General features: G+C 41.2%; 1 protein-coding gene across 2 annotated transcripts in view; it reads right to left on the reverse strand.

Moving 5' to 3' along the window:
* The window catches only part of LOC116331658 (receptor-type tyrosine-protein phosphatase N2-like), a 218,263-nt gene that overhangs the window by 127,350 nt on the left and 69,768 nt on the right, over positions 1-21,145 (reverse strand). For both annotated transcript variants that reach the window (XM_039602794.1, XM_031754416.2), the window contains exon 11: positions 16,166-16,245. In XM_039602794.1, the coding sequence (XP_039458728.1) occupies positions 16,166-16,245 (80 nt within the window). The remainder of the gene's footprint in view (positions 1-16,165; positions 16,246-21,145) is intronic.

Consider the following 21,145-nt stretch of genomic DNA (forward strand, 5'->3'; position numbering starts at 1 on the left):
ATGGTTTCCTAACAGTCTTGAAGGAGTTCCCAGAGATGCTGAGCACTTGCTGGCCCCTTTGCCTTCACTCTGCGGTCCATCTCATCCTAAACCATTTCGGTTGGGTTTAGGTCAGGTGACTGTGGAGGCCAGGCCATCTGGCGCAGCACTCCATCACTCTCCTTCTTGGTCAAATAGCTGTTACACAGCCTGGAGGTGCTTTTGGGGTCATTGTCCTGTTGAAAAATAAATGATGATCCAACTAAATGCAAACCGGATGGGATGGCACGCCACTGAAGGATGCTGTGGTAGCCATGCTGGTTCAATGTGCCTTCAATTTTGAATAGATCCCCAACAGTGTCACCACCAAAGCACCCCCACACCATCACACCTAATCCTCCATACAAGTAGAGACCATTGGTTCACCTTTTCTGTGAAGACATGGCAGGTGGAACCAGGATCTCAAATTTGGACTCATCAGACCGAAGCAGAGATTTTCACTGGTCAAGGCAAGAAAAAAATACATACTCAACACATATTCTATCCATTTCTGATTTACACAGTCTCTTCTGAATAGTTGATGTAGAGTGGTGTCTGCTACTGGAACTCTGTGTGGCGACTCGGATGAATTTATCCTCAGCAGCAGAGGTGACTCTTGGTCTTTCTTTCGTGGGGCGGTCCTCATGTGAGCTAGTTTCTTTGTAGCGATTGATGGTTTTTGTGACTGCACTTGGAGACACATTCAGAGTTTTAAAATTTTTCAGACTGAGTGACCTTCAGTTCGTAAAGTAATGATGGACGGTCGTTTCTCTTTACTTAGCTGATTGGTTCTCGCCATAATATGAATTCTAATAGCTGTCAAATAGGGCTGTCAGCTGTGTACGAGCCTGACTTCTGCCCAACACAACTGATGGTCCCAACCTCATTAACAAGGCAAGAAATTCCACAAATGAACCCTGACAAGGCCCATCTGTGAAGTGAAAACCATTTCAGGTCACTACCTCATGAAGCTCATTGAGAGAAAACATAAGTATGGCTACTTTGAAGAATTTAGAATATAAGACATATTTAGAGTTATTTATCATTGTTTTCTTTGCTATATAAGTGCATATATCTTGCTATATATATTTGAGGTCTTAAGTATGTATCTACAATGTAGAAAGTAGTAAACGTAAAGAAAAACCATTAAATGAGAAGGTGTGTCCAATCTTTCAATGTTAATAACCATAATTACACCCTAGTAACAGTGACCAGTCTGCACCAAATTTACCTCAAGTCCAGTGGAACATCATTTCAAGAAATTACTTTAAGGTGTTTAAGAGAAATTGCGTTCACAAAAATGTGAACCCTGTGCAGAGAACCTGAGAGCAAAATGCCTCCAGCTATAGCTGTCACCAGCTCAGAGCCCATTAATGCTAAAAGTGAGCCAGAGAAACCCATGAGGACTGGTACAAGTTCAGGACTGCCAGTGTGGTACACTGACCCGGTGTTTTATTTTTTAATGAACAACTATTGGAGCCTGCTGGTACTGAGGAAAATTTAGGATGCCGATATTTTTAATATATAAAATTGTGTTCTAAGAGTGGGTAAAAATATTTTTATATTTAAGGACAATATTAAAGCCAAGCTTTGTTCTTTAGAAGTTACCTAAAACTAGCATGAATTTAGTCGATAGTAAAAAATATAATCTAGAACAAGTGAGAACAAATAATAAGAACAAAAGAACTACTAACACAAGTATTTAAACATTAAATAGTTACATTTATTTCATATACAGAGAGCTTGAGACCATTTCTGATGAGGCTTCAGTAAACAGATCAACTGAAGGGCCAGACGCATCTCTCAGGTCCAGTGTCAGGTCATTAATGGATTTTTTTGCTGTTTCTTAAGGACATCACTTTTAGGTACTGTTCACCTGTTGAAGATACTGTTTTAGGTCTACAACTTCTTTTGTCCTCAACTTGTTAGTTTCCTCAGATTTTCTAAGCAGACAACCCGAGACATGTCACATTTTCAAATAACAGCACAAAACTGCATTTTTAACCCTGCTGGTATGAGAAAAAATATGTCTGGTAATCTGTTATCTTCGGCATGTGTCAGCTAAAGAAATTGGCACAAATTATGTGTTTCTGTCACAGGCAGCTAGTAAAAAAGTGTCTCCACAACACTAGTTTATCCCTCAAGTTAGGTGAATTTTTTATGTTTGAAAGACTGGCACTTTTTTCATATTTTCAGTCCAATGTCCAAAGAAAACTCCAAAAGGTTTCCAGAAAGCCCGGAGGGCGATTGCGCAAGACAAACTCAAAAAGCTTAAGACTTTTGCACGATCCTGTAACAAATCAATGACCATTACTGCAAGCATGCATATGGATATGTTTATGTGAAGCAGTGGATTAATACAGATGTGATGTTCCAGTGAGTATTTTCCTATTGGACTTTCCAAAAAACCTAAAAGTATCAATATTTCAGTCAGTGCGTCCATGAAAAAGAAAGAACATTGTTGTGTTTCTCATAGTTTATGGATAACAACAAACGTAGTAAAAGTAATATTCACACACAACATATTCACACAATACTATCTTCTGAAGACGATCACTGCATTGTTATTGTTGGTCTGTTTGGTAGGATTTGTTGTATTGTATATTCTTAATAAACTGAAAATATGAAGACAGTGTATTTTTTCTTTAACCAGTGAAAAACATCTCATGAGAAAGCTTTCCTTCTATGGGATAAATAGGACACTGAGCACTACACAGTATGAGTTTAGTCCCAGAGGGATGAAGCATAATAAAGAGAAGTGTGTAGACAACAACAGTCAATCAGAAACAAGGACACTGCATTCCTGTTTCAGGTGGGATCAAGTCAGCCTCATACATATCCCTCGGGGTTTCTGTTTGGTGCTGATTTTCTCTCTTTATGAAGTTTTCCATGTACATCTTAAAACCTGCGAGAATCCTACCTGGATAGACTTCAGGCCATCTTCATATACCTTCACGTGATGAACACCCAGCCTCAGAGCATTGGTTCAATCCCATTTACACCAAAGTAGTCTCCCAAACGCTCACTAAAGCCACAACATTTTTTTAAACCTGCAAACTTCTGTCAGGTTTAAAAATAGAAAATAAGTAAACTCCAATGACACAGCAGAGGCCCTGACTTGCTCACCTCTACTAGAGAAATTTCCATTCAGAGGATCCAGGGTTCTACGACTGCATTCCTATCTCCAACCGGATGCAGCAGATGGCTGCCCCTCCCTGTGCCTGGTTCTGTGTCAGGTTTCTTTCTGCTAAAAGGGAGATTTTCCTTCCCACTGACACCAAGTCCTTGCTCATAGGGGATCTGATTACAAGGTTTTCTGTCAAATACTGTAGGGTCTTTATCTTAAAACAAACTGCGTTAAGATAATTGTTGTTGTGACCACTTTGTATCAAACTACCCATCACCACAACACAAAAAATACAAATAGTTAAACAATGGCAGGACAAAAAACTACATCAAGGTTAGGGATGGGTACCGGTGTCCGCGCCATGTGACACCGGACAATCATTTTACCTTCCGAGGATAGTAGGCGCCCCAGGGTGGCTGTTTAGGCAGAGCTACAGATTAAAAATGCCATCGAAGCGTCAAAAATCTGGCTGGATGACAGCAAAGATGCAAACTCAGCAGCCTGCAACAAGCGCTTTGCTGATACTGTGATACTGTCAAAGGGTAACACCTCAAATCTGATGAAACACCTGGCGCCATTTAAAGCCATTTACCATTTTGATAGCTTGCTGCGAGACCTCACACCGTCTACTGCCTGGTGCCTGTTATCGGACCCGGAGTTAGCAAAATCCCCAAAAGCCGAGAGGAGAGTCCTTCCCACTGACACCAAGTCCTGTGCTCATATGATGAGGATGATGATTACAGCAGGTTTTCCTGTCAAAGTAGCTGTAGGTTGTTTATCTTAAAAACAAACTGCTAACCACATTATTACATTAATGCATGTTGGTGAACACTTTGTACCGTCAACACTACCCATCACTTGTTTGATGGCAAAATTCACCCTAGCCAAAAAGGCTGGCATGACCAAAAAAAGTGGAAAACAGTTAAACATGAGGTTTTTGGACAAAGTTTGTGTTTTTTGATTGTTTAAGCACTGCTTCAGCCAAGAGTGATACCATATATGCCCTATAGCTGCAGAAAAGGCTAACATTGTTATCTTTTTACAAAAAAACAGCTGAACATGAGAGGTTTTTGGACAAATTGTGTGTTCTCCATTCTTTAAGCACCGGTTCGAGCACCATTTAAGCACCGGCACCGTTCCAAAAGTACCGGTTTGGCACCGGTATCGGATAAAACCTAAACGATACCCATCCCTAATCAAGGTGGTACACTTCCTAAACACGTTCCTTACTATATACAGCAAACTGATCACAGAGTATTAAAAACACACAAAACCCTAAACAAAAATGATAAAATCTATATCATCTTAGCAAGAAGTAAACAACTCAGCAGGTGTTGATGTACAGTATGTCATTCTGCATTGGCACCTATTATTTCAAGCTCCAGTTCAAAAGGACCACCACAGAGCACCCATGGAGCAAAAGTATGTTTAGCTAAATAAGGCTTTGATACAAAATAAGAAAAAAAATGATAGCTAAAAACGATTCAATATGCAATATTTAAAAATACATTCTTAAGATCTATTTATTTGAAGGCAGCAGAAATCCATGATCGTTATTTGGGTGGATTGACCTTTTGAAAGATTTTTTTTTTTTTAATTCCAATGACTTTCTCCCAGCAGCTCACAGGGTAGAGCTGCAGATATTAAATATTTCCAATATTTTTGTATTGACAATAGAGCATCAGGATATGTACAGAAGCAAAATTATTTTAATTTACAGCGTGGAAAAGATGTGCAAACTAAAGTGAACCACTGACACATTTTGCTAACTATCAGCACTTTCCCTGCTTAGCTCTTAAAATATTGATCCAATTCTCTCTCTTCAAAGCACTGATTGTGATTCCAAATTCATCTCTAACCAGTCCTTAACAGGCATATCCATCCTCGTTCTACTTTCCAGCGCAGACAGAACCCTGCAGAGCCAAATCTTTGTTAGTAATTCTACTTTTTTTTATTCTCTACTCTACAACCAGTTTCTCCTTATCCACCCTCTCCCTTTGTAGGTGAAAGAAATTATGGGGGAAAAAGGAGACAGAAGAGAGGCAGACTAAAAAGAACAAGACTGAGAGAGAGAAACTGAGGCGTGGGGGGGGTTCGGGTACTTGAGTGCAGTTGTAATCAAGGCCTGTGCACTCAAGAGGGGCCAATCAATCCAACCGTCTGCCTCTACATCTCATCAGGCATCTTGAAGACGGCTAAAAATGAGTTGCTTGGTCCAGGCGGCCTCCTTGGGCCGCTGAGAGAGAGAGAGAGCGAGAGAGAGAGCTTCAGTAAGGAGTCCATAATAACTGCAGCAGAGGACAGAAAGGTCCTAAAAGTCTGAGCTGCAGTTAGAGTGCAAAGAAAAATGACTGACCCCCTGCTGAGAGCAGTGTTTACTGCCACAGAATTTTTAGACAGCATAGTTTAGTATTGGTGACACTTTAAGGAAAATGGGTAAAATGCAGTCTGGGAAAAAAAGGAAATCTTGGAATAATGAGAAGATTTGGAAAGATTAATTATGTGGTCAGAAAAATGGCATACAGATGTTGTGTTTGACTGATTATTGCATTCATGTTCAGTTTCCTACAGTATGTCAAACCAAGTTGATTTGAATATTTTCATAATTTCCAATTTACTGTGTGTTTTCTACATATGACCTCTGTACAGCTGTTTTTACACATTATAATAAGAATGAAAATGTCTTCTTGCTTTGTGTTTCAGAGTGTCCCTATCATGTTTGCCCCTGGGGCAGAACATTCAAGCTACTGTCCTCTGACTTCCGTCGGGACGACACGTCCAGTGTGCCTGCAACGACTCAAGGATCGGCGACTTTCACCTAACGAATAAAAGATCACTGGTTGAATCCCGAGAGGAGACAAAAAGCCATTTTAAGTTGTGTTAAGAAGAGCATCTATGTAAAAACTCTGTCGAACATGCAGAACATTTACTACAGAGCTGAACCACACTAGCAGTACAATAGCAAAAATAGTATATGCTGTATACCTGCGTGTTCCACTGATACAAATGAAATCATTTTAACATTTCATTTTTTCACAGTTTGAATCGCTGGTAAGGAAACGTCAGCTATTAGCATATTAGCATAGAAAAAAAGAGGAAAAAAGAGAGATAAGAACTTAGAACAAAGTGACTGTCGCTGTCGACACCAAGAGAAAATCCCACTCTCCACTCTAACATTTCAAAAACCTGTAATTTTGCAAAATTGCAGGTACGCTACGTTGTACATTATGGCAGAAAGGAACTTTAAAGTAAGACAAAAAACCAGTAGGATGAAGAAGTGATAATTAGGAGCAGTCATCAGACAGACACAGTCATTAAATCTGAGGATATTAAGAAAATTCTATCAGATGATTTTACTCCCATCCATTGTGGTTTTAAAAAATGTATATTAAATTATTCAATCCTAGTGCTAACAAGTTTTTGGAAAGGTTCAGCCTTGTTCTTCCGCTCAACTGGGATTGCAGAGTTACTGGGCTATAAATTACAGGCTTTGCAGTAGGATTTAAATTAGGTAATAAATAAAATATGAACCCAAGAAGCACGCTGATACTGTCCTGTCATTTTGAATGTAAAAGATAAGGGCTATAATAGCCTTTTCACCTCTAAAAAAAAAGGTGTATATTTGATGTGTGTGTAGGTGGACTCTATATCTGCATCTGTTTCTGGTCTCAGACCTGTCACTGGTTTCCTGAAAAGCAGGGACACGAATGGCACAAATAACAAATTATCGTTCGAAAGTGTGAGAGCTGCAGCAGAGTTTAACACTCCCACATATCACGTACAAAAATGCCTCAGCACAGCCAACAGAAGCCCTCTCCTTCCACCACAGCTCTGTAGCTGAAGGGATGATGTAAAAGTGATGCAAGCACGAAGCCAGCTTCACTACAAGGTGGCCATCTGGGAGAGGTCTGCCAACCCCGCAGTCAACGTCAGGAGCCGAGGCCAACTCGCAGAGATCCTGCCAGCTGCGGGAGTGGGAGAGAAGGGTTGGCGGTGCCAGCAGGCCAGTGCCAGCACTGGGGAAATCAGGCCGGCTGCTTGGCTGAGTAGCTAGCAGGGTGGCTGCACGGTTGGCTCGGGGATCACGTTGCACCACTGTGCAAACTAGAGCTCGGCAAAACACCTGTGTCCTCCCCCCTCCTCTCTGCTCGACGGCAGGACTCACAGATGATTGCAAAGCTCCAGAGGACAGTGTACAGCTCTCTGCTCCCTCTGAAGTCAAACCAAAATAACCACAGGTGACTCTGGAACGGCAGGGGAGTGTGCAAGCTTTTTAAAGCTCGGATGAGGCATCTTGCAATTTCACAGAACGCCTACAGCTCTGTTGTGATGACAGGCGATGAGGCAAAAAGCATACCGCAGTATCACAGAAAATTGCATCACTAAACACCAGCACACACCTCACATTTTCCCTTTTTTTGATTCCCCCCCCTCCCCTCTTTGCCAACAGGTGAGAAAAACTTCCACAATCGATTAGCCTTCGGCTTGCGATGAAAACTGATTAGCAGGTGAACTGCAATGAGGTTAACGGAAATAGATTTGCCTACTTCTGCAGGGCACAGAGAGACTGCTGGACAGATCCCAGTGCCCAAGCTGTTTCCAATGCAATCACGTTGCCAATCAATGGGAACAATTAAAGAAGTTCCACACAGTGATGGCGATGACATGAAATCAGTCACTACTGTTAATAATGACAATGCATATGTCAATTTTGACCGTAAAACTTCCTCTCTGCAATCATGCATCACGTCAGAAACAAGCAGGTCATATCAGAGCAGTGAGAACAGATTGATTTACCACAATATTATAATCAGGACTGCAATTTATTGATTTACACAAAATCCACATAAGGTGGTTCGAATCGACAAAGAAAAAAGAAAACATTGTAGCCACGTCTTTTTATAGTTAACAATCAATTTAAATACAAGACAAGTAGTCTACCTTGAGAGACAGCTGATGCGAAGGCAGCACAACAGAGTTGACAATTTCCAGGCATGCAATTTGCAGAGGAATGGTAATGGTGATGGTGATGATGATGACGACCTTTGAAAGGCAGTGTTGGAGAAGCACTCTGCAGCTCTAAGAGATAACTTTAAATTGTCCATAATCACAGGATCTGGGAGCGTATAAGCTGACAAAGTCACAGAAAGACATCTAGCAGTACAGCAACGCACAATTTGACCACATTACTTAGGCATAATTACAGATACATTTCCTCACTTTGTTATGACACACAAACACTTGCATGGAACTGGTGCTACGAGAGGGAAAAGGGAGTACTCGACTGCAGTCTGAGGTCTGAGGCCTTGCACATCAATAACAAGGCAAAGTGAGGTAGATGAAACACATTACTTTGACCTAAAGAGCTCAGTAATTACATTTGGCATTTTGACAAGTGTTTAGCTGCAGTGAAGGTCAGTCCTGTCAGCATACGAGATCTATGCTAATCCAGTCAGACGGAAGAAAACCAGGAGACAAAAAGTCGAGAGAAGGAAAGGAAAGCTCCGACGCAAACGACGCCTTTGTGAAAGTAACATAAACCCTTCCTCCACCCAGTCGTCAGGATCTGTTTTGAAGCTCTGTGACAGAAAGATATCAGCTGTCGGGATAAGTGTGAAGCTGCTTCCTGCTCTACAGCGGCCACAACAATTTCCGCTTACTAAATAGCCACTTTATTATCATGGCGATACACCGTAGATTTAATTTGACAAAATATCAAATTTGCTGTACTGTTAATATGATTAAGGCTTGATGTATAGAGTCGAAAGAAAATACCCTTAACATCTGTGTCTGACTTTAATTTGGTTTTCATGCGCTGCAATTAATACTGTTTGAAAAGGCTGGGAGAAGCAGGCAAATGTTCCAAGGTCCTGCATTATGACCAAATATCAAAGCAGTTTAAATATCCACTTTGGTGAAATGGGCCGCCATGCCTGCTACCGAGTACGCCGACTGAAAGAGCTGCACGCTGTTGCCCAGCACTTGAGGAGCATTTATGGTGGAGTACAAAGTGTCCACGCTGGCACTTCTGATGCGAGTTCATCAGAAGGAAATAAGTCTTGAAACAATGATTCAGAGCAGAATCAGGAAATATCAGATCACTTTTGATGCAGCTTTGGTAGACATGCATTGCAGACTTTCTAGCAAGGAGGACATCTGACATCTGAAGAAAAGATTATTGACCATGTTTACAAATAAAAACATTTTTGGCATCACATTTGAATCCATTGGTCAGGCTGTGAAGGGTTGATGTTGTGAAGGAACAAACAAACCAGGTTTCCTAGGGAAACTAAGCTGTTCAGCAACTAAAACTAAATTAAACTGAACGTAAAAAGAATTTAAAACAAAAGTAATTTCAAAAAGTTTTAAGTAACTGTCCCAATCTTTAAGCAAGGTTCTCTATTTAACATACATTTCAGTTATATGTTATACATGGGAAAAATGTGTTTTACAACAAATAAGAATTGGCTAGTAACATAATGATCAATATTTTCTACCATTTTTAACTTATAGTGACCTCGGTCAGGAAATGATTTACATGTCAACACACAAACCATCCTTCTGAGATAAAAGCAAAACACTGAGCAGCCACCTATTGTCTGCAGCTAACAAAGCAGGCTTCCTTTCACTCAAAAAAGGGGGAAAAAGTGATGGGAGGAAGGCAGAAGAGTCTAAACCTGAGCACTATCAACAGAAGCTGTCCTAACAGTGAACAATCACTGAGACCGCAAAGCTTTTCGGCATGTGTGAGTAACTATCTTCACACCAACAGGCATTATTAGCATGTAGGCAAAAACAACTGCTGGCAGAATAAAAAAAGAGTAGAAGTCAAGCGAACAGACGGTGAAGGATCAGGCTATCTCAGCTGCTCTCCTTCTGCTTTAAGTGCTAATTGAGCTGCCCGCTGTCCTGACCCTGACCCCCGGCCTATTCACAGGGTCCCGTTCTCACGACCGTGACGCACCGCTGCAAGTAGCCCCTGGGTCCTCCCGCCCACCCTCGGCCGGACAATGAGGGTCACCACCTCGCTGCCCACCATCTTGACATCCACCCCCACGTTTGACAATGGCCTCCGGTGGCCTCGGAGTCTTTCACAATGGATGGGCGCCCATGACAGAAGTGGTAACGTGGCTTCTTAAAATGCAACAACAGGTCTGGCCAGCCTGACTGCACTAATCGGACCTTTTGGCACCCAGGGGCCGAGGTCAGAACCAATCCAGTGTAAGAAAAAGCTAATCTCTTGGATCCTGTTTAAAAGATTTTTACATAACACCATTTAAGTTAAGCAGGTTTTTTTAAAATTGCATTTACTTGAAAGCTCGGCGCTATATTCACAATATTTTTTTTATTGTTTTACATTTTATAGGCTTATATAATCACTTGTAACACCTACAAATATCATTTCTTTTATTATTTATGTGTCAGGGGAACCATGTATAATCTGATGATTTTGCCACTGGGGCAAAAGCTAATTTTGGGGGATTTCCAGCAACCATAGTAGCCAAATTTTGTCACTTGTCACAAAAAAAGTTAGAAGGTAACTCATTAGACATCAGGCAAATGTCCAGTGGGTGTTAGTAAATGTTCTGTGAGTGGATTCTTTACCTGCGTGCATAATAAATGCTGCTCAAGTCTGAACGGTTAATAGGCAGACTCACTATGGCAACCGAAAGTCCTGATGGTTGTCGACATGTCCATCTACTTACAGAGGCTAATGCATCCGTCACAAAGCAGCAATCATATTACGATAATGCTTATAAGAAAATTGCAGAAATTTGGTGCAGTGTTCTTTTTGTAAATATAAACTCTTACAACCCCAATAACACACCTTACTCTTATGCCATCTTCATATTTATGCTGTTTTCTTCAGTAAATGAATAATAGAACAGACAGTAAAACTTGAAAGAAGTGGAGTTACACACCTGGCTATGCCTGAGTGGTTTTATTAATGAAGTGGAAATGAGGATGGAAAATTGCAACTCTAAAAGGAATAAATGATTTTTTTCCTCATGCAAAATGTTTAATTTATGTAGTTATGTAGCTGCCTATGCTTGAAAAATATATTTTTAAAAATATAATCAAAAAATATGAGATTTTAAATGTTCAAATCTGAAATATTGAATGACGTTAGTGTGATTTGCTTATCAGGTTTGAGTTGATGTGGTTGATTTTTATTTGATATTCTCACGTTTGATTCGATTTTTTAAACCTTTGAATATCTCGCCCGTCAGTTTTCAGCGTTCTCACGATTCATTTGTAGATATTCAGCACATGCACTCTACAGCCCACATTAAACGATGTGAATCCTTCTTTAATCCTAACTTTGTGTTTTAAACATCTTTCTGGCAAACAAATGAGGTTTTCGCACAGATTTGATCAAATAAAACGGAACGATTTTAAACACAACTGCCAAAAGCCTTCAACCTAAACACAAGAATTTGTGACAGAGGAGATGGAAGTCCACTCTCTCCCCTCTGCTGCTGTGTGACTATAAATGATGATAAAACGACGTCATTACAATGGCCGTGTAAAGCTTAATGTTTCAGAAAAGCACTATAAGCCACGGCTAGGGGGGATAATGTACGCTTTGGGATGGATTGATATTCTAGTTGAATATGACAAACGACACTTTAAAGATGGCCCGCCCACACTATTGCACTTTAGCTGAGAGGACGCCGTATTTCATTTCAAGCACGTTCTGTCAAATGTTTGCATTAATAACAATCGAGTCTCATCCGTGACCCTGCAGAGCCACCGGGCGCGGCGGGCGGGAAATGAGAACGCCAACAATAGCACTTAAAAACAGGAGAGAAGCTGTTGCATAATCAGCGTGTGCATGCATGTGCGTTTGGTTGGGGTAAAAAGAAAACCAAAACTGGTGCCCATGCAAGGAGGTGGGTTTGCAATTATCAAGCAGGATAAGAACAAAAAAAATACTCATTTACGTTACTTTAACTTACTTTGGTCCGATTTCCTACTGTGGGTGATATTTGCATGTGTGTGTGAGAACTGGACCCAAGGAATATCAGGAATGTCCACTCTCTCTCTCTCTCTCTCGCTTTGGACTGACAGCTTAGCTAATGGCAAACATTCCTTCTTTCTTTATTCCCCACTTCATCAACACCTTCGCCTCATTACTGTGAGTCACGCACTGTAGCCTGCTGAACACACACACGCACACTCCCACACACCTTCACAACGTCTCTACCCCTGAATTGCACTGTGATAGAGAGTTCCTCTCCATGTGACAAAACAGCTTGAACCGAGTCGTTTTGAGTCACAGGATCTTGAAACAAAATCAGGAGGAACTTCCTTTGTGTGCTTTGGAAAGCAGAAGGTGGCAGACAACAAATTTCTCCTGACAACGAGCGACTTTGCACTCACAACACCGCCCTCCTTTAAAATCTTGAATCCTAGTTGTGAAAACATTTACACTTTGATTTCTGCTGGTTTTCATCTTCTCCACAATCAACAGAAATTACACCTATTATGATATTAGCATTCGTAGGTTTTCGTCCTGGTCGCGGAACACTGGACCAGCTCTTTATCCTCTCGAGGATACTTGAGGGTGCATGGGAGTTTGCCCAACCAGTCTACATGTGTTTTGTGGACTTGGAGAAGGCATTCTGTCCCTCGGGTGTCCTGTGGGAGGTGTTGCGGGAGTATGGGGTGTCTGGCCCACTGCTACGGGCCATTCGATCCCTATACAACCGTTGTAAGAGTTTGGTTCGCATTGCCGGCAATAAGTCGGACTTGTTTCCGGTGAGTGATGGGCTCCGCCAGGGCTGCCCTTTGTCACCGATTCTGTTCATAATTTTTATGGACAGGATTTCTAGGCGCAGCCAAGTGGCGGAGGGCTTCACTGGTGGCCTCAGAATCTCATCTCTGCTTTTTGCGGATGATGTGGTTCTGATGGCTTCATCGGGTGGGGGCCTCCAGCTCGCACTGGAACGGTTCGCAGCCGAGTGTGAAGCAGCAGGAATGAGGATCAGCACCTCCAAATCTGAGGCCATGGTTCTCAGCCGGAAAAGGGTGGAGTGCCCACTCCGGGTCGGGGATGAGTTCCTGCCCCAAGTGGAGGAGTTCAAGTATCTCGGGGTCTTGTTCGCAATGGGAGAAGGGAGCCGGAGATCGACAGACGGATTGGTGCTGCGGCTGCAGTGATGCGGACGCTGCACCGGGTCCGTCGTGGTGAAAGGGAGCTGAGTGTAAAAGCAGGCTCTCAATTTACCGGTCGATCTCGTCCCGACCCTCACCTATGGCCACGAGCTGTGGGTAGTGACCAAAGAACGAGATCGCGGATACAAGCGGCAGAAATGAGCTTCCTCCGAAGGGTGGCTGGCCTCTCCCTTAGAGATAGGGTGAGAAGTTCGGCCATCCGGGAGGGGCTCAGAGTAGAGCCGCTGCTCCTCCACATCGAAAGGAGCCAGTTGAGGTGGTTCGGGCATCTGACAAGGATGCCCCTGGGCGCCTCCTGGGTGAGGTGTTCGGGCATGTCCCACCGGGAGGAGGCCCAGGGCAGACCCAGGACGCGCTGGAGAGATTATATCTCTCGCTGGCCTGGGAACGCCTTGGTGTTCCCCGGATGAGCTGGAGGAGGTGGCTGGGGAGAGGGAGGTCTGGGCTTCTCTGCTTAGGCTGCTGCCCCACAAACTTCGGATAAAGCGGATGAGGATGGATGGATGGATGATATTAGCAATAGTTACAACTGATGATTTTGCATTTATTACCATTTTTCTAAACAGAGTTCTGTGTTAAACTGTGCAAATTAGGCAAAAATCAAACTCCACATCAAGCTTCCATATTCAATCGATCAATGCTATCCAACAAACCAGTCTGGTTTCACAGGGAAAAAAGTCAAGTGACTATGACCTCTCAACTTTACAAAACATGGCAGTGATTTGTAATGTGTTCAAATTATGTGCAGACACCACAGAAACAAAATTCAATTAGAGCATTTGTTGGGTTGGACACACAAATTGGCTGGTTCATACGAGGTAGCTGCACAAAAGACCGATAAAATTAGCAGTGGAGGGGGTGGAGCTGCTAAAAACAGAGAGTTGCACTCTGGAGACCGGGACATGTGTCTCCTGTTGGACCACTGTGGCAATCTTGTCAATATTTCAGTGATTATTACAATTATTCAAACGCCTGAACCATTTCGCTCAGCTTAGACACTAAAACTAGCTGATGAAGTTCAGGAAAGAACATTGTGGGGCAGACTTACCTGAGCTGAAACACAACAGTGGTAAAAAGAAAAAACAGCACCATTTTTCCATATAGGCCACCTACTGTGATTGTTTGAGTAATTGTGTGTAAAATATGTGATGGTGTTGTCACCCCCACCTGAGGTGGTGACACTTATACTGGTGACAAAGACAGTGGAGGAGAAGCTTTTACCTTTAAGCGGTGACGGCATCTAACCCATTACTCATTTGAACCCATTATGTGCCACCTCCGTTTGGTGCATGTGAAGAGTTTGTGGCAATTTTTACATGTTTCTGTGAGATTAAAGGATTAAAAATACACTGGTTCCTTCAGCATCGATTAATACATGCTTCACAAAGGTAAATGTCTTTTTTTTCTATCGTGAGCTGTTATTGCTGTTTTTTATACAGAGATCCTGCAGAACCTTTGTTTTGCTACCTGAGTCCCTCTTCCACACGGAAAAATTCAGTTTATACCAGTGTTCTTATTTGAAATGTTCTTAATTCTTATGATGTTGACTATTTAACTAAAAGTAAATAATCTCTCTCGGTGTGAGTTCCAAAAAATAAAATGTGATGTATGTAAGTGCGTCATTTTGAACATTTTGGAGGAGGTGACTCATGCATTATTCCTCCAACTTACTTGCAATCAGTCTGAGGTGTGTGAGCATGTTCAGGGAAAGCTAAATGTGAGACAGAAAGGTACTAAGGCAGCAGATGGTAATTTTAGCAGAGGCAAGTAGGGGCAAAATTAGGCTCCCTATTGTATTTTTATTTCTTTAATGAGATGTATTTCTTGAGAAAAAAAAGTTTGTGGAGAAACATACCTGTTAGGAACAGCTAGAAACTGCAAACAAGTGGCACATTAACGAGCAAGTCAAAGGAAGTTTAAGCTTTACACAGAAATCTGCTTATGCATCTTCTGAATCTGGAGGCAAGAAAAAAAAAGTACTGGCTGATCTCCTGCTATGTACTAACTCATTAACTCTACTGCAGTTGTACCTTATAGTTATTTATAGGACACTAATTGTCCTTCTTATTATGTCCCATTTAACATTTAATTATGCAAACAGGGAAACCATCAGCTATCATCTGACGTGTTGATAGTTTTGTATGGCAGACTGCATGTATCGCCATGGCTACTCTATAGCCCGCTACCAAGTTATAAATCGTGCGTAAGTCACTAGCCCTGGGTTCTTAGAGCAACCTGTCATTAAGTATTGTACAGTTGGTATTTTAAGCTTTTTCTCCAAAAACAGCAACATGCTGCAGCCCTTTGATGCTTTATTATAGCAACATTTAGTATAACCATGTTAATCATGTTGGCTGGTTGGCTTTAAAGTTGTCCAAAAGCTGATTCTTCCTTGTGAGAAAACTTATCTGTTTTTTCTTTGTGTGGCATTAATGAAATAACTCATTCTCCAAACACAACAAATATCTGGTGTCCCTGTTTTTTTTTCTAGCTTGTTTATTTAGGCACATATCCAACTCTTCGATGGATTTCCATGATGGAGGCAAACATGGCTGCTTGAAGATTTGTAACAAAACAGAAAACCCAGCTGGCTTTCTTTCAAAATGGGCCAGTACCAAATACTTAGCCAAAGTGAACACAAAGGAATTGAATAGCTTGCCACAAAGTGCCTGCGTGGATGTGGCAGAATACTCAGTAGGAAAAAAAAAGAATTCTTGGAGGAGTCATAAGTTTTGAAAAATGTTCATCTGGGGCCTCAGGTGCAGCAGCAAGCCAATGATAATGGGTTGTCTTTTTCTCTGTCAGTATAAAGACAACATTACTCAGCCAAGGAGAACCTACCAGCCACGTTGGCCACATCTGCGGTGCTGACGTTCTGAGCGTTGGGACTCACTTTGAAGGTCACAGCCGGGCCCACCACCCTGTGAAAGACACACATACACACATTTAGAAGCTTTACAAAAGACATCTTCTGAATCTATTTCCCTTGGCGGCTAGGTGTTGTTTTTCAGAAACCCGGAGATAAGAAGTTTTGCTCATTAAAGCTCAGCCATACATGCACTTGAGAAAAAAAAAAATGCTTCAACCTGTGGCGATCCTTTAGGCTGCTGCAATCCCCATCACCACAGCGAGATAACCTCTTGAATCTCAATGTAATGCGCCCACCGGCATTTAAGCACGCAAGGAAATGAAGAAAGGAGAATCAGGATACTCTGATACGTGATTCTCAGAAGAGCAAACACATTTCCAGCTGCCTGGTTTATAATACATTTACATTTTGATTCAATATATGGTGACTGCAATGCACTATGCCATGATAGATGTAAATTCAGGGGGACAGGAGCTCAGAGGTAAAAACAAAGGCAAGAATATGAGCAGAAAAAGAAGCAAAAGACATATGTAGTCCTTTTTAGGGTGCTTTGGAAAGAGCTTTTTTTACCCTGTTCATCCAACATTTATTCCAATAAAGCAGCTTGAATTGAAACACTGAGGGAGAGACGCAGAGAAGCTGGGTGGTCAGAGGCAAAGCGGAGTCTCCCAATGTGATTAACCTTTTGTTTTTCCTGCTGTAATTCAGACTAAAGGCCCAGCAGGAAGATATATTACGAAGTCCCCCTCCAGGATGTATTGTGCGCCGCTAAAGGAAGTAACTGCTGCTGTAACAACACTGTTATAAAATATGGTGACATCATTAATGGAGCAGGTCCTATCCTAATGCTGCCGGCAAAAAAAAGTGTTCAAAGTGGTTTCACATTGATGGATTTAAATTGTTTTCATTGCTGCTTTTGAGTGCATTTTGCAGACTGTGGGGTCGGCCTCTTCTATTATAATAATTAAACTAAAAGGATCAGCAAAATAATTAAGAGAAATGTGCAAAATAAAAGCAGATTCACCTTTTGTACAGAAGCCCACCGCATATAATGTGTCTTGACTCTGTACTCCTTTGTGCTTTGCACTTGTGTACAAAATGCACTGCATGCATAGACCTATTGAACCAATGTTCACATGCATTTACAAGCGAAATCAATGTAAAAATATAAGCTTTGTCTCCAAAAGAGTACATTCTAACACAATTTATGCTGTTCAATTCAATAACCGTCCATCGGCACAGCAAAGCTTTGTAATCGCACTAATTTAGCCACAGTCTCTACACTCTAAAAACCTCAAAGTGTTTACTTTTTGGATGACCAGCCTTCATTTAACATTATCATGAAGTGTTTAAAACTGTTATTGTGGGATTTTAATTGGGTTTCTTGAGCCCAGAGGCCAGAATATCAAAGAAAAACATGAAAAGCCCAGACTCATATTCACCTGTTGTTTTACATGCAACAGTAATTCTACATTATTTTAACATTTAAGGTGCAACGGCAACTAATTAGATGAAGTCGAATTAGTAATCCACGCATGTGAAAGAAGTGTTCAATAAAAGACGTAAATTTACCTTTACTTTTCTGTGTTTTCACCACGTTACACATATGTATACTTTCATGTTAACTTAGCAGCCACAGACACAAACTATTACAAAACGAGTCAGTCTGTCCCAGGAACACCACACAACACAGCAGCTCATTTTTCTGACCATTATTTCTCCTCCGAGGTACGAGGCCGATATATTTGTCACATCTATGAAGTGATTCATCAGCCGGCACAGGCACACTCTCCGTGTGTGATGAAGAGGTAAAATCGCTCATGTTGAGTTGATCACATATCCATCTGTCGGCCTCTGCTACCCAGGGCAGCGCCAGCACAAAGACACCACATCGACTTTGAACCTTGTAAATAACCTTGTCACTCACTGGGCAAAAGAAGCTCACAGGAGGTGATTTTACATCTTCTATTGCTTCAATTTATCATTTTTCAAAAAAAACATGTTCGATGGTTTAAAATGTTAGAACAACATGTATTAACGCAGCTTTTGACACATTGTTTCTGATGATCGCAATGCTAAAAGCTTTTGGCCTTACACCTCGTCTCTCAATCTGTAGAGCAACACACTTTAATATAAACTTGAATCTAACAAGCATCCAGCAGCAGAGTACTGATAACTAATTGCAAAGGCGGAGGGAAGGGGGCGGGGGTGGAGGCACTGCAGACATATCTGGTGTGCTAAACTGAAATCAAACACCCTCCCAGCTGAACAAAAGAGTGTCAGGGACCCTGACTCTATGACTGACAACTGAAGCAAACCCTGTCACACTGTAAGTGCTAAAACATCATTTTAGTCTTTGACTGAAGGAATAAAAACACCTGAGCGCGCCTGAAGACTGAGCCTTAAGAAAATATGTACCTCACTGAAGAGAAACGTAACAAAGTGAGCCTGAAAAGCTAAAATCATTTTTATAAGGTCGGCAAATCTTGAAATAAATCAACAACAGAACAGTATAAAAACAAACAAATGTAGTGATTAAGAAAAAGGCCCTAAAATACAATTTTACTGATATATTAGAAGTTAAACTATTCTGTGTGATACATTAGAGCAGTATAATGAGAATATCCAGAAAACGTAAAAGCTTACACAGTACTTTACACACTGAAAGACTTTAATGCTCTAGATAACATTTAAAGCCTTCATATCATTCAGATGATAACAACAAACAGCACTATATATTTAAATTATGTGACTATAAAAACTAGAAATAGCCAACAACAACAACAACAACTAGAAACTCTAAAAATAAAGTGCAATAGAAATATTTGTTGTTGTAAAAAGAAAGAAGTGCATTTCTGTTTAAAAAATAAAACCCTTATTGTGCAGGATATGATACTTTTCTGCAGTAGTCAGAGAAGTAAACACACGTTATAGTCAGCTGTTTAAAATCTAAGCGTTATGAGCAGTCGCATTTGTCAGGATTCAGTTCAAAGAGGGAACCTAAATGCAGACCAGGGCCTACAAGATAATAATAATAATAATTGAAAAGAAACTAGCTAAGCACAAGAACACAGAGAACTTGAAAGGAACTACAGCAGGTGACCTGACATAACACAGAGAGAATCAGGACTATTTTACATTACTACACAACTATGACTACAACTATTAAGGCGAAAACCAACACAAAGAACTAAAATCATCCGCCGGAAAAATATGAAGGAAAAGAAACTCAGACCTACAAATGTGTGGACCACGTGCCTAAAAACACTTTGGAAATAGAACTGGTGTTAACTTGTTGTTTTTACTGTCCGTTTAGCCAGAACGCACAAATTTACAATCATGATCAGATGTGTCAGAGTCAAGTCAAACTATATAAACAGCTCCAGTTTCACCATCAAGAGTAATGACATTAATATAATGACTTTTTTTAAAGACAGGAAAGAAAAATAATTGCATACAGACCATAATACACACTGAAATGTATATGCATATCGAACACGAAGTGATAACGAGTTGGATTATTATAGCACAGAAAAAGGACTGTGGAAGGACTCTGCAGGACAGAAACTGCAGATTAAAGTTTATATGGTGTGCGAGTTTTCTGTCAAGTGCCCAAGGGGTAAATAAGATAGAGGTATTTCATTTGAACCTTAATGTTCACAGTTGGAGGAAAAGAAAGTGTCGGCTTTTGAGTGCATTCACTATTATTTGAGTTATTATTTCACTTTGCTTGCTTTGAGGGAGAAACATCCTTTGTGATTTTGTTGATTTGTGCCAAACGCCGTGACAGTTCTTAGAAAGGTATGATATAAAATATGATATAAAACACTAAGTGTTCACACCTATGGCCTCAGTTTGTATTCAGTCTGTCATCATCACCCTCCTCACATCCAGACAGTTCAGGCCCACTCTCTCCTCCTAGTGGCAGCTCTTAGATATGGACCTTCAGCTCAGACACAGACATTACATCACCCAGGCCCTCATGTTTCAATAAAATAAATAAATTATTCTTTTTTTTTTAAAAAAACCTCTAGTCTACACTCACTGATGGTTACACAAGAGCCATCATTATTCGGCAGCCAGCTACAGTCAAAGGCTCTGAGAAGCCACCCACATCAGCACTTCCCTCCCGCTCACCGTGTTGCCCTCAACCACTACCAGGCCACCGTGGCAGCTAAAAACATTTCCAAGGCCGTTTTGCTGAAAGTGCTCACCGTCAGTATTATCTAATCAGTATTGAATTGTTCCAAATGAAATGTAAGGGTGTGAGTCACTCTCCAGGTTTGTTTTGTGTCCTGGCACAGTGTGTAGGCTCACTTTTATGATTCATACGTTGCCAGTGTTGGAAGTTTTGCTGGAGGCTCGTCGAACCGCTGCTGATCTCTGGCTGCGGCCCCGAGAGGAAATTGTTAGAAAAGGGAAGTTTTGTTGTCTTCTCAGTGGCTGAGGTTTCACAGGTCGATGACTACTTTGTTCAGAGATACTTTTGTTGTTTTAATATACGAATCCAATTTCAAAAAAGTCTGGACACTATATACATAGATAAAAAGAGAATGCAATCATTTGCAAATCTCACAAACCCACATTTTATCCACAGCAGAACGCAGGAAACGTGCAAATGTTTAAGCTGAGAAAATTCACAACTTTAAGAAAAACTCTTTTTGAAGTCATGTCCACAAAGTCAGGGCAGGGACATGTTTACAGCTGTGTTGCATCCGCCCATCTGGGAGCTGAGGAGACCAGCTGCTGGACCTGTGGTTGAGCCCAGTTCTACACCTGGACTCTTCTCCTTCAAAGTCGTGCTGTTGTATTAGCTGCATTATGTGGTTTACCATTGTCGTGCTAAAATATGTAAAGCTTTGCCTGAAAAAAGCCATCATCTAGATGGGACTATATATTGATCTAAAATCTCCATATATCTTTTCAAATGATCTTTCATTGATTTTGCCTTT

This window comes from Oreochromis aureus, linkage group 18 (assembly GCF_013358895.1).
Source record: "Oreochromis aureus strain Israel breed Guangdong linkage group 18, ZZ_aureus, whole genome shotgun sequence".
Taxonomy (NCBI): Eukaryota; Metazoa; Chordata; class Actinopteri; order Cichliformes; family Cichlidae; genus Oreochromis; species Oreochromis aureus.